Genomic DNA, 11,225 nt, shown 5'->3' with positions numbered 1-11,225 from the left:
TTTTTGGACTTCATATGTAAAGTGTGGAAAATACTTCATGAGTTTAGTTTAAACTTGAATACATCAAATTGTGCATGCCTTTTCAATCCATAATGAGATGTGCTAAAATATTTCAGTGAACTAAGAAACACATTTAATGTTACAATTGGGTTTTATCATTGTATATAAAACATCTGTTTCAGTGATCACTGAAAAATTACTGTTGTCTCACCTCACACTGCAGGACAAATTGTTTTCCTCCTTTAATTCTCAGCAAGATGCACTTCTTATCTTTAATCTGAGTTTCTTCCACTGAGATGATCTGTTCCATAGTCAGTAGATTTTGCTACAGCACATTGCAAAAGGAAAGATGAATTACAATTTGAAGCTATTACCCAACAGATCTAAAACTGAATCTTAATTCATTGAGAATATATAAGTGAATAAACTTAAAAAACAACAAATAGTCTAGCAGCACCTTAAAGACTAACAGAACGTGTAGATGGTATCATGAGTTTTCGTGGGCACAACCTACTTCTTTGTACTCACAAAAGCTCATGATACCATCTACATGTTTTGTTAGTCTTTAAGGTGCTGCCTAGACTATTGATTGCTTTTTAAGTTTTTCCAGTTACAGACTAACTCGGTTATTCCTCTGAACTTAGGTGAATAGTTACCCAGTGAATAAATGTTAGCATAATCTGATCCTTATTTTCTAGTAATACATTAACTAAAAATAGTTCATGAAGTAAGAGAAACTACTTAAAAACAAAACAAAACAAAACAAAAACTTACCAGAGTTGTTAGTTACTTATGGAGGAATAAAAAAGTTACTAAAAGATCAACTTACAACAGCATAGAACAAAAATAACAAGGAATCCTGTGGCACCTTAGACACTAAGAGTACGTCCAGACTACATGCCTCTGTCGCCAGAGGCATGTAGATTAGACTACCAGACAAAGGAAAATGAAGCGGCGATTTAAATAATCACCGCTTCATTTAAATTTACATGGCTGCCGCGCTGAGCCGACAAACAGCTGATCAGCTGTTTGTCGGCTCAGCGCGATAGTCTGGATGCGCGGGTGTTGACATCAAAGGCATTTGTCGACCACCCAGGTATACCTCATCCCAGGAGGCATACCTGGGTGGTTGACAAATGCCTTTGATGTCGACACCCGCGCGTCCAGACTATCGCGCTGAGCCGACAAACAGCTGATCAGCTGTTTGTCGGCTCAGCGCAGCAGCCATGTAAATTTAAATGAAGCGGCGATTATTTAAATCGCCGCTTCATTTTCCTTTGTCTGGTAGCCTAATCTACATGCCTCTGGCGACAGAGGCATGTAATCTAAACGTACCCTAAGGCTGTGTCTAAACTACACCCCTCTGTTGGCAGAGGGATGTAAATTAGACATATCAAAAGTGCAAATGAAGGGGGATTTAAATATCCCGCGCTTCATTTGCATAATGGCAGCTGCTGCTTTTTTTCGAAACGGGTCTTTTCTGAAGAAAAAAAACCCCACACCACGGCAATTTGGACAGAAATGCCCCATTTCGAAAGCACCTATGCTCCTTTTGAAACGGAGCATTTTTGTCAAAAATGCCCCATCTAAACTGCCATTTTTTTTTAAAAGCCCCGTTTTGAAAAAAAGCGGCAGCCACCATTATGCAAATGAAGCACAGGATATTTAAATCCCTGCTTCATTTGTGCTTTCAATACAGGCAGTCCCCGGGTTACATGGATCCGACTTACATCGGATCCCTACTTACAAACGGGGTGAGGCAACCCCGCACTAGCTGCTTCCCCCCAGCAGACCAGGGAGACGCGAAGCTAGTGCCCCCCTCAGCAGACCAGAGAGACGCGGAGCGGCTTTTCTCAGCAGACACCTCAGCTTGAGAATAAAGGACTGAGGGAAGTGAGGTGTGGGAGAATAAAACTGAGCTCTGGAGAAATGTTTGGCTAGAGTTTCCCCTACAATATGTACCAGTTCCGACTTACATACAAATTCAACTTAAGAACAAACCTACAGTCCCTATCTTGTACGTAACCCGGGGTCTGCCTGTACATCTAATTTACATCCCTCTGGAGACAGAAGGGTGTAGTTTAGACATAGCCTAACAGATTTATTAGGGTATAAACTTTTGTGGATTAAACCCACTTTGCCAGTTTATGCCCTAATAAATCTGTTAAGATACGTCTACACAGCAGCATTATTTCGAGATAACTAGCATTATTTCAAAATAATTACATGAACGTCTACATAGCAAGCCCATTATTTCAAAATAATTATGAAATAACGGGCTTCTCATTTCAAAATCTTTAACCCACTTTTAATGAGAAATAATGCCTATTCCGAAACAGCGATTCCTGAATAGGGTGTGTGTAGACAAGGGCAGCTGGAGTTATTTTGAAATAATGGCCCACAGGTGCTATACTAGCATCTCTGTTTACACTCAGCAAACCACTATAGTACTCCTTCCCCTGCAGGCTTTACAGGCACAGTCTCAGGGGAAAGGTCTTGTGGCACAAGGCAGAACCTGATGGCTTGAGCCAGGTTGCAGCAGTCTGCACAGCTTTCCCTGTGGCCAAGAGCCATCCCTGTGCTCAGTCTGAACCCTCCACAGCTGCAACCAAGCAGACAGCCAGCTCCCAGGTCCCTGCTAGGGGACGAAAGAAGCGCACGCCTTCCTGGTCTGATGAGGAGATCCTGTACTTCACTTAGGTCTGGGGTGTGGAGGCAAATATCTAGAATCTCAGGGAAGAGTGTCACCTTGTGAGAAACTCTCCCTCGGGGACTCACGGATTTGCACAGCCCCCTGATGGACTTGCTGGATAGCATCCGTGTGCGGCTGCTCAAAGGCCCTGCCGAGCCAGTCAGCCTCTGCCCCGCACCCTGGCAGCAACATCTCCCCCTTTCCTTTCACAAAAATTGTAGAGGACACAGTACGCCACCACCACCACCTGGGCGACGTTCTAGTCACCAAGGTCCAGCTGGGTGAGGAGGCAATGGAACCTATCTTGAGGCACCCAAAGATGCCATTCACCATAGCACAGTCCCCTCGGAGCCTGGCTTTCAAACATTCTTTTGTGGGGGTCAAGGTGTCCATGGTACGGCTTTAAGAGCCAGGGGAGCAGAGGATATGCTGCATCCCCTACAACAAAGACCGACATGACCATGTCCCTGACCCTGATGTTGTGGTGTGGTTGCTAGTGTGCAACTTCTGAAACAGGCTGGAGTTTCAGAAGACCCTTGTGTCATGTACCTTCCCCGACCACTCGATGTAGATTTCAGTGAACTGGTCGTGGTGACAAAGGAGGGCCTGCAGGACCATCAAAAAGCACCCTTTCTGGTTGATATACTCAGATGCCCGGTGGTCAGAGGCCTGGATCGGGATGTGGATGCCATCAATAGCGACCCCACAGCTGGGGAAGTCCATTGTGGCAAAGCCAGTGGTGATGGGGTCCACATTTCCCAGGCTGATGACTCTGTGCAGTAGGACAGCATTGATGGCCCTTACCACTTGTAGAAGGAGATAAACAAACAAAGAATCAGAGGGGTGGCAGGGGGTCCCTGAGCCCACCCTTCTCCCCCACACACCAGGAGCAACCCCGACTTGCCCCATCTCCAGTCAGGGCATTCTGAAGGAAGGACTGAAAAACCTTCCGGGAAGGGGGCTTCCACCACCACCACCCCCTTGCCTAGGAAACCCCACTCCAGCTGTTCAGTTCACCACTCTCCTGGGACAATAGAACAAGAGCACCATACCTGCATGACCAGGGCCCCAACTGTTGATCTCCCCATGCTGAACTGGTTCCCAATGGAGCAGTAGCTGTCTGGTGTGGTGAGCTTTCAGATGGCAATGGCGACCCACTTTTGGAAGGGGATGGCAGGTCTCATCTGGGTGTCCTGTCTCCTGAGGGCAGGGGCAAGACACTCACACAGCTCCAGAAAAGTGTTCTTCTGCATGCGGAAATTCTGGAGCCACTGCTGGCTGTCCCACTGCTCCAGGACAATCTGGTCCCACCAGTTGGTACTGGTGTCCAGCTGCCAGAAGCAGTGATGTACAGGGTGGGGGGTAGTGGGGTCAAACTGTACAAGCAGTGCCCTGAGAGCTGAGAGGAATTGCCCCACAATGAGCTGGAGGTCTTATTCCTGCAGGGCCTGGAAAGCAGTTCATAGAAAGTACACTAAGAGGTGCACTAAGTCACAGTGTTTTTCAACCTGTGGTATGAGTATCCCTGAGGCACGCAAGAGAAGTCTGGGAGGTACATCAAGAAAACTGAAATTTGGAGAAAACTGAATTTTTGCTTTAAGTTTTACAGCGCTTTATTATTTTTGTACTTTTTACACCCAAAAATTTCATCGCCTGCCCAGCTACGATTAAATTGTTTAAACAAATGTGTTGCAATGGTAGAAAAAATTCTGTGTGACTGAAAACTGTAGGTACTGGGGGTATTCACAATTTTTTTTAAAAAAATGAGGTGTGTGTGTGTGTGTGTATATAAAAGGGGTACTTTATAAAAAAAAAACCCACTGCACTGAGAAACACTGCGCTAAGACATGTAAGAGCTGTCAACTGCTGGGAGGCAGGTCCGCCTCTATAGCAAGAGTGCTTAAGTGTTCACAGCAGGCTGAGAAAAGGCTTTGCTGTCCCTCAAGGAGGCAGGCAAAGGAGGAGATCCTGAGACACGACAGAGGAGACATGTACAGAGGAGTCCATTTAAGATCGAGCCTCAGCAAGCCTCAGGCAGCAGCTCCAGGAAGAGAGTGCTGTCCTGATGCCCTGCCTGAAGTGCTTCTAGGAGGCCTTAAATGTGATTCAGCGTCCAATGAGTGTGGACGTGCTATTTCAAAATAGTTCAGTGTTATTTTGATGGGCATTTGCTGTGCAGATGCTCTACATTGAAATAAGCTAGTTCGAAACATAAATTTCAAAACAGCTTATTCAGGAATAAGCATGCAGTGTAGATGTGCCCTTAGTCTCTAAAATGCCACAGGACTCCTCATTGTTTTTGCAGATACAGACTAACACAGATACCTAACTGCAAAAAAGACACTACAAAAAAGGGATTTCATTATGAGCTAAATAGTGAGTGTTTTCGCTAATGAGAATTGCATTTTGCTTTATTTTCTTTCAACTAGTAATGCTGCGAAACACTTTAATCAACCATCTTACTACATCAGAGAGCTAAGGATTATTGAAACACTACAAATGCACAGATGGAAAAGCAGTTTTGTATAAAGATTTCAGTTTTGTATAAAAGTTTACAATGTATGAACAATGTTTTCAAATTAACTTATAATGGTCTTACTGAATACACAGATAACATCCCTAAAACATGATCACAGTTGGACTAAACTATAGATAGTATAGCACTAACTTTGAGGTCAGTGTTATAGCATTTCTATCACCTTACTAGTTTATGTTTTTTTGTATAAATACTCCAGGATCCCTAAATGAAAAAATAATAAAGACTGTGATGAACTCCCAATTCTTAAAAACAATCACAAATCCATAAAGTCTATTTTATGTTGCTTTGACATCAATGTGCTCTCTTACAAAATAAAGTACTACTCCATGTCAGCAGAGGTATAAGAACCTGACCTTCCACAATTACACCAGAAAACACTCAGACTTCACAGGGAATTTTCCTCAATATATACTTCAAGATTTAGCGATAGTGCCTATCTACATTTATAATAGCTTTATAATAACTTTGCTAGTTAAGCTAATTTCAGACTCACCCTTGATTCTCCTTCTCCTCGCCATTCGAGTCGGTTTGGAAAGAGGTAAAAGTAACGACGTTGCCACTGAGTCAAGAATGGATTCCCGAGTTTCAACATGTACCCATGCATAATGCAGTCCTTCCCTAGTGCATAATCTGTGAAAATAACAACTTCATTATGCACAACCAGCTACAACCCAGGGTATTCAGAAAATGCACTATGTTCAGAAAAGGTTTACTAGTGTTTTCACAGCCTATTACATTTCAGCAGATGATTCAGTACACATAAAATTTTCTATAGCATGTTACCTTTTGACTTCTAATGATTATATACATATACATACACACTGGGCCAGACTCTGCACCCCATTACATCTGTTGGCAAAGAAACTACATTGAAGTAATCAAGAATAGAATTTGGCCCTATGAAAGAAGGCATCCAATTTACTGTTGAAAGAATGGACATTGAATATTTTGCATACCTGTATATCTGCCTTTACAAGAAGAATATTCTGTCCAGCTTCTCAAATGTCCAGTCAGATCCCTATCTGTTCAATTTTACTTCTCCTCCCCATTAGCTTAGTTGAGAAATTATCAAAATAAACCAAAAATGATCATGCAAAAAGAAGACAACAGATACACTACAGAGAAAGGAGAGCTTCTCTTCTTTTAAGAACACAAGCAGGAACATGCTGGTTTATACTGATATTCCATCCAAGCCAGTATCTTCTGAAAGTGGCCAGTACCAGATGTTTCAGAAAGCATGAAAAGATGAGGAAATTATTGAGTGACCCATCCCTCGTTGCCTAGTCGCAGCTTCTGACATTCAGAGGCTTAGGGACATGAACCATGTTGTTGTGTTCCTGACCATTTTGGTTAATCGCCATTGATGGACCTATCCTCCTTGAACATATCCAACTCTTTTTTTAATTCAATAACATTTTTTACTTCACAACATCCTCAGGCAATGAGTTCCACAAGTTGGCTGTTCATTGTAAAAACTTTCTGTCTAGTAATTTCTTTGTGAGGCACCATGAGTTTTGCAAAGAGGCAAATAATACCCCCTTATTCACCACATAATTCCTGGTTTTATTATAGAATTATTGCAAAATCATAGGCCTGGAGGGACACCAAGAAGTCAACCAGTCCAGTACCTTGTTTTATAGCCCTCTATCATAGCCCACCTCAACTCTTTTCTAAGATGAGCACTTCCAGTCTTTTTAATCCCTTATCATATGGAAGCTCTTCCATATCAGTTTTGTTGGCCTTCTCTGAATCATCTCCAATTCTGACATGGACACCAGAATGAGAAGTTACTCACCTTCGTGCAGTAACGATGGTTCCTCGAGATGGGTCCCCATGGGTTCTCCACTCATGGTGTTGGACTTGTCCTGGCATCACAGCTCAGAGGCTTTACATAGCTGTTTTCAGCCGGGTGTGCCTGTGCAGTGTTCAGCATGCGCTGTTCATGCCCTTTGATCTTCGTGCGCACCCGGCTTCCCTGTCAGTTCCTCTCACCGTTCAGTATCTGTAAGAACAAAATAACTCTGTAACGGGGAGGAAAGGTGGGACATGGAGCACCCATGGAGACCCATCTCGAGGAACCATTGTTACTGCACAAAGGTGAGTAACTTCTCATTCCTCTTCAAGTGGTCCCTGTGGGTGCTCCACTCATGGTGACTTTGTAGCAGTGCTCGCGTTGCGTTCCTGGAGTTCAGGTCTGTCAATGACCGAAAGCACTGCTGAGGACACTGAAGAGTCAGGCGTCCATCTACGCACTACTGCGTAGTGATTCATAAAGGTCAAGCTTGAGGACCATGTGGCTGCTCTGCAGATTTCCGGTAGAGAGACTCCTCTGCCAAACACTGTGGATGTTGCCACTGCCCTAGTGGAATGCACTCTATGCAGAGTCTGGAGGGGCTTGTTATGCATTGCATGGCACATGGTGATACATGAAACTATGATGCTGGACAGACGCTGGGAAGACAATGCATTGCCCTTGGAGCGGTCCGCTATGGATACTACTACACGGTCAGTCTTACGCCAGGTCTGTGTTCTATCTATATAGAATGCTAATGCTCGGCGTACGTCGAGGGTATGGAATAGCGAGTCCTGAGTCGAAGCATGTGGTTTTGGATAAAAGACAGGCAAAATGACTGGTTCATTGATATGAAATTGCGCAGCGACCTTAGGGATAAAGGCTGGATGGGTACTTAACGTGACTGAGTCCTTGGTGAAAACTGTGAAAGGTGGCATTGCCATTAATGCTGCCAGTTCGCTCACCCTACGGGCAGATGTAATAGCCAATAAGAATACTACCTTTGTGTTGAGCATTGATAATGACGTGGTGGCTAGCGGCTCAAAGGGTGGGTACATTAATGCATCAAGTACCAAATCCAAGCTCCAAGTAGGGGGGATGGGTCTTCTTGGGGGTGAATCCCCAACGGATTAGCAGTGCATCCTCAAGGGAGCCCTTGCCCATGCCTCCCCTGGAGCAGTAAAGGTGATACTTCCTGTTTTCGTAGGTTGCGAAGAGATCTATTTGCGGTGATCCCCAAGCTCGGAAGATGTTGTCCAAGACATCGGAGTGAATTTCCCACTTGTGATCCTGAGGGAAAATTCTGCTCAGAGCATCCGCCGTGACACTGCTCGTGCTTGTTAAGTAGGATGCTATCAGAGTGGTATGGTTTTTTATGCATGAGTTCCATAGATGGACTGCTTGTGAGCACAGTACTTGTGATCGTGCTCTTCGTCAATTGATATAATACATAGCTGCTATGTTGTCCGTAAGCACTCGGACTGTTGTATCAGCTATTTGTGAACGGAAATGTTTGCAGGCAAGAAATACAGCTTTCAGCTCTAGGAGGTTGATATGGGAAAGTGCCTCTGCTACTGACCATCTGCCCTGCACGAACGCATCATCGATGTGCGCCCCCCAGCCCAAGAGGGAGGCGTCTGTGGTCAGCTAGGTCGATGGCTGCTGACATTTGAATAGAACCCCTGCTAGCAGATTTTTTGGGTGCAACCACCAACCCAGGGATCTCTGAACTAAAGGAGTCGGGGTTATCACTTTGTGCATGGAGTGCCTTGTTGAAATGTACACCGATGCCAACCAGTGTTGGAGACAATGAAAATGAAATCTTGCCTGTCGGACCACAAAGGTGGTGGCAGCCATATGCCCCATAAGGCGGAGACAGGTAAGTACTGTGACCGTAGGTGCACGGATGACTACTGTGCCAGCTCGTGTAGAAGTTGGAAGCGCTCTCAAGGCAAGTATGCACGGGCCGTGGTGGAATTGAGACGTGCGCCTATGAAATGTATAGTCTGCATAGGGTCTAGAGATGACTTCTGCTCGTTGATTATGAGCCCGAACAATAGAAATGTCTGTCTGACTAGTGCCACCATGTGTTGGACCTCTTGTCTGGACCTGCCTTTTAAAAGGCAGTCTAAATATGGAAATATGATCACATCTCTGCACCGCAAGTGAGCTGCTACAACCTCCAGGGTTTTTGAAAACACTCTGGGAGCAGATGCAAGTCCAAACGGTAGCACTCGATATTGGAAATGATCGTTGGCAATAGTGAAACGGAGAAAATGCCTGTGAGCTGGATGTATGGCTATATGAAAATAGGCGTCTAGCAGGTCAAGAGCTGTAAACCAGTCATCCTTCTCTAGTGACGGTAGTATCTTGGCACGGGTCACCATCTTGATCCTTTGACGGCGGAGGTATTTGTTTAACTTCCTGAGGTCAAAGATCAGCCTGCATCCTCTAGTCTTCTTCTCTGTGAGAAAATACCATGAATAGAAGCCCATTCCTCTGAACTGAGGAGGTACGGGCACTATGGCTCCTATGGAGAGCAAACGCTGAGCTTCTTCTTTCAAGCGGCTCTCATGAAAGGGGTCCCTGGAAAGGGATGGGGTTGGTGGATTTGTGGGTGGTATGGTAGTGAAGGGGATGGTGAGTCCAGATACCACAAGTTGCAATACCCAGCGGTCTGATATAATTGCCGTCCATTGGTCTTGAAAAGGTCAAAGTCGATGGTGAAAGAGATGAGTGCGTTGTTGTTGTCCCGTCACAGTAAGGAGTTGTTGCATGCCCTTGTCCGAACCATCAAACTTGCTGTTTGGGATTTTGTTGGTTGTTCGAACGGAATGGTTGGATTCGTCTATGTTGAGGGTGCTGCCTTTGGTGTGATTGGTCTATGGCTCGCTGTTGATGTTGTTGTCTTTGATAGGGGTAATTGTACCTCTTCTGGTACGGGTAATATTTCTTGCGCCGAAAAGGGTGCGGAGCATAGACCTGGAATCTTTTCCGGAGTGAAGGATCTCATCCGTCTTTTCCGCAAACAATTTGTTTTTATCAAAGAGGTCCTCGACTTTTGTGTGAAGCTCCTTTGGGACTGTTGCAGAAGCTAGCCAAGATGAGTGCCTCATTGTTATTGCAGTTGCAGTGGTGTGAGCTGCCGTGTCTGCCGCATCCAAGGAGATCTGCAGACTCGCTCTACATGCTGTAAAACCCTCCTGCACTAGGGACTTTAAGAGGGGGCGCTTGTTCTCTGGGAGGTAGTGAAGAAGCTGAGATATTTTTTCATAATTATCAAAATTGTGGTTTGATAATAAGGCAGCATAATTAGAGATACGCAGGAGAAGGGTCGCCGAAGAGTAAACTTTCCTGCCAAATGTGTCCAGCTTTTTGGTATCCAGTGTTATCTTATACTGTGGTATCTTGGCCCATTGTTGTGCTGCATCCACCACCAGGGAGTTCGGCTGCGGATGGCTAAAGAGGAATTCTAGATTCTTGGACAGGACAAAGTATCTCCTATCGGCTCTTCGGCAGGTTGGTGTCTGCCAGATGGTGTCCACTGCTTCCATAAAGGCTTCATCAATAGGGATGGCCACTTCTGCACTCTGCCTGGGGTGCAAGTTTTTCAGCAGTCACTGTTGTTTCCTTTGTGACTCTTATCTGTATTTCTTGGGATTGAGCCACCTGCTTGAATAGGTCTTGGAACTGCTTACAATCATCTAGTGGGGACGTGTCCGGTGGGAAAACCGCACCATGTGAAGACAAGGGTGAACCATCAGGAACTGGGTTTTCAGACTGATGGTAATCCCTTTCAGACAACTGACCATCTTCCAGGTCTGACTGCCATGTTGTGCCGGCCTGGCTGCATATAGAATCATAGAATCATAGGACTGGAAGGGACCTCGAGAGGTCATCGAGTCCAGCCCCCCGCCCTCAAGGCAGGACCAAGCTCCGTCTACACCATCCCTGACAGATGTCTATCTAACCTGTTCTTAAATATCTCCAGAGAGGGAGATTCCACCACCTCCCTTGGCAATTTATTCCAATATTTGACCACCCTGACAGTTAGGAATTTTTTCCTAATGTCCAATCTAAACCTCCCCTGCTGCACTTTAAGCCCATTACTCCTTGTCCTGTCCTCAGAAACCAAGAGGAACAAATTTTCTCCTTCCTCCTTGTGACACCCTTTTAGATATTTGAAAACCGCTATCATGTCC

At 45.0% G+C, this 11,225-nt stretch overlaps 1 protein-coding gene across 8 annotated transcripts in view; it reads right to left on the bottom strand.

Moving 5' to 3' along the window:
- GRK3 (G protein-coupled receptor kinase 3) overlaps positions 1 to 11,225 on the bottom strand; it is a 196,940-nt gene that overhangs the window by 3,863 nt on the left and 181,852 nt on the right. The window contains exons 19-21 of one of the 8 annotated variants that reach the window (XR_012896033.1): positions 5,725 to 5,861; positions 3,745 to 3,892; positions 212 to 325 (exon numbers count right to left, since the gene is read on the bottom strand). Coding sequence is in view for 7 of the 8 variants with exons in the window: in XM_075898875.1 (XP_075754990.1) it covers positions 3,218 to 3,498; positions 3,745 to 3,892; positions 5,725 to 5,861 (566 nt within the window). In the remaining variant the exon portion in view is untranslated. Of the gene's footprint in view, positions 1 to 211; positions 326 to 1,340; positions 3,499 to 3,744; positions 3,893 to 5,724; positions 5,862 to 11,225 lie in introns of those variants that run through there. The other 7 variants (XM_075898875.1, XM_075898874.1, XM_075898876.1 and 4 more) reach the window with 7 other exon arrangements.

The sequence above is a fragment of the Pelodiscus sinensis genome, chromosome 15 (genome assembly GCF_049634645.1).
Source record: "Pelodiscus sinensis isolate JC-2024 chromosome 15, ASM4963464v1, whole genome shotgun sequence".
NCBI classification, from domain to species: domain Eukaryota; kingdom Metazoa; phylum Chordata; order Testudines; family Trionychidae; genus Pelodiscus; species Pelodiscus sinensis.
This window is presented reverse-complemented; position numbering and strand designations above follow the sequence as displayed.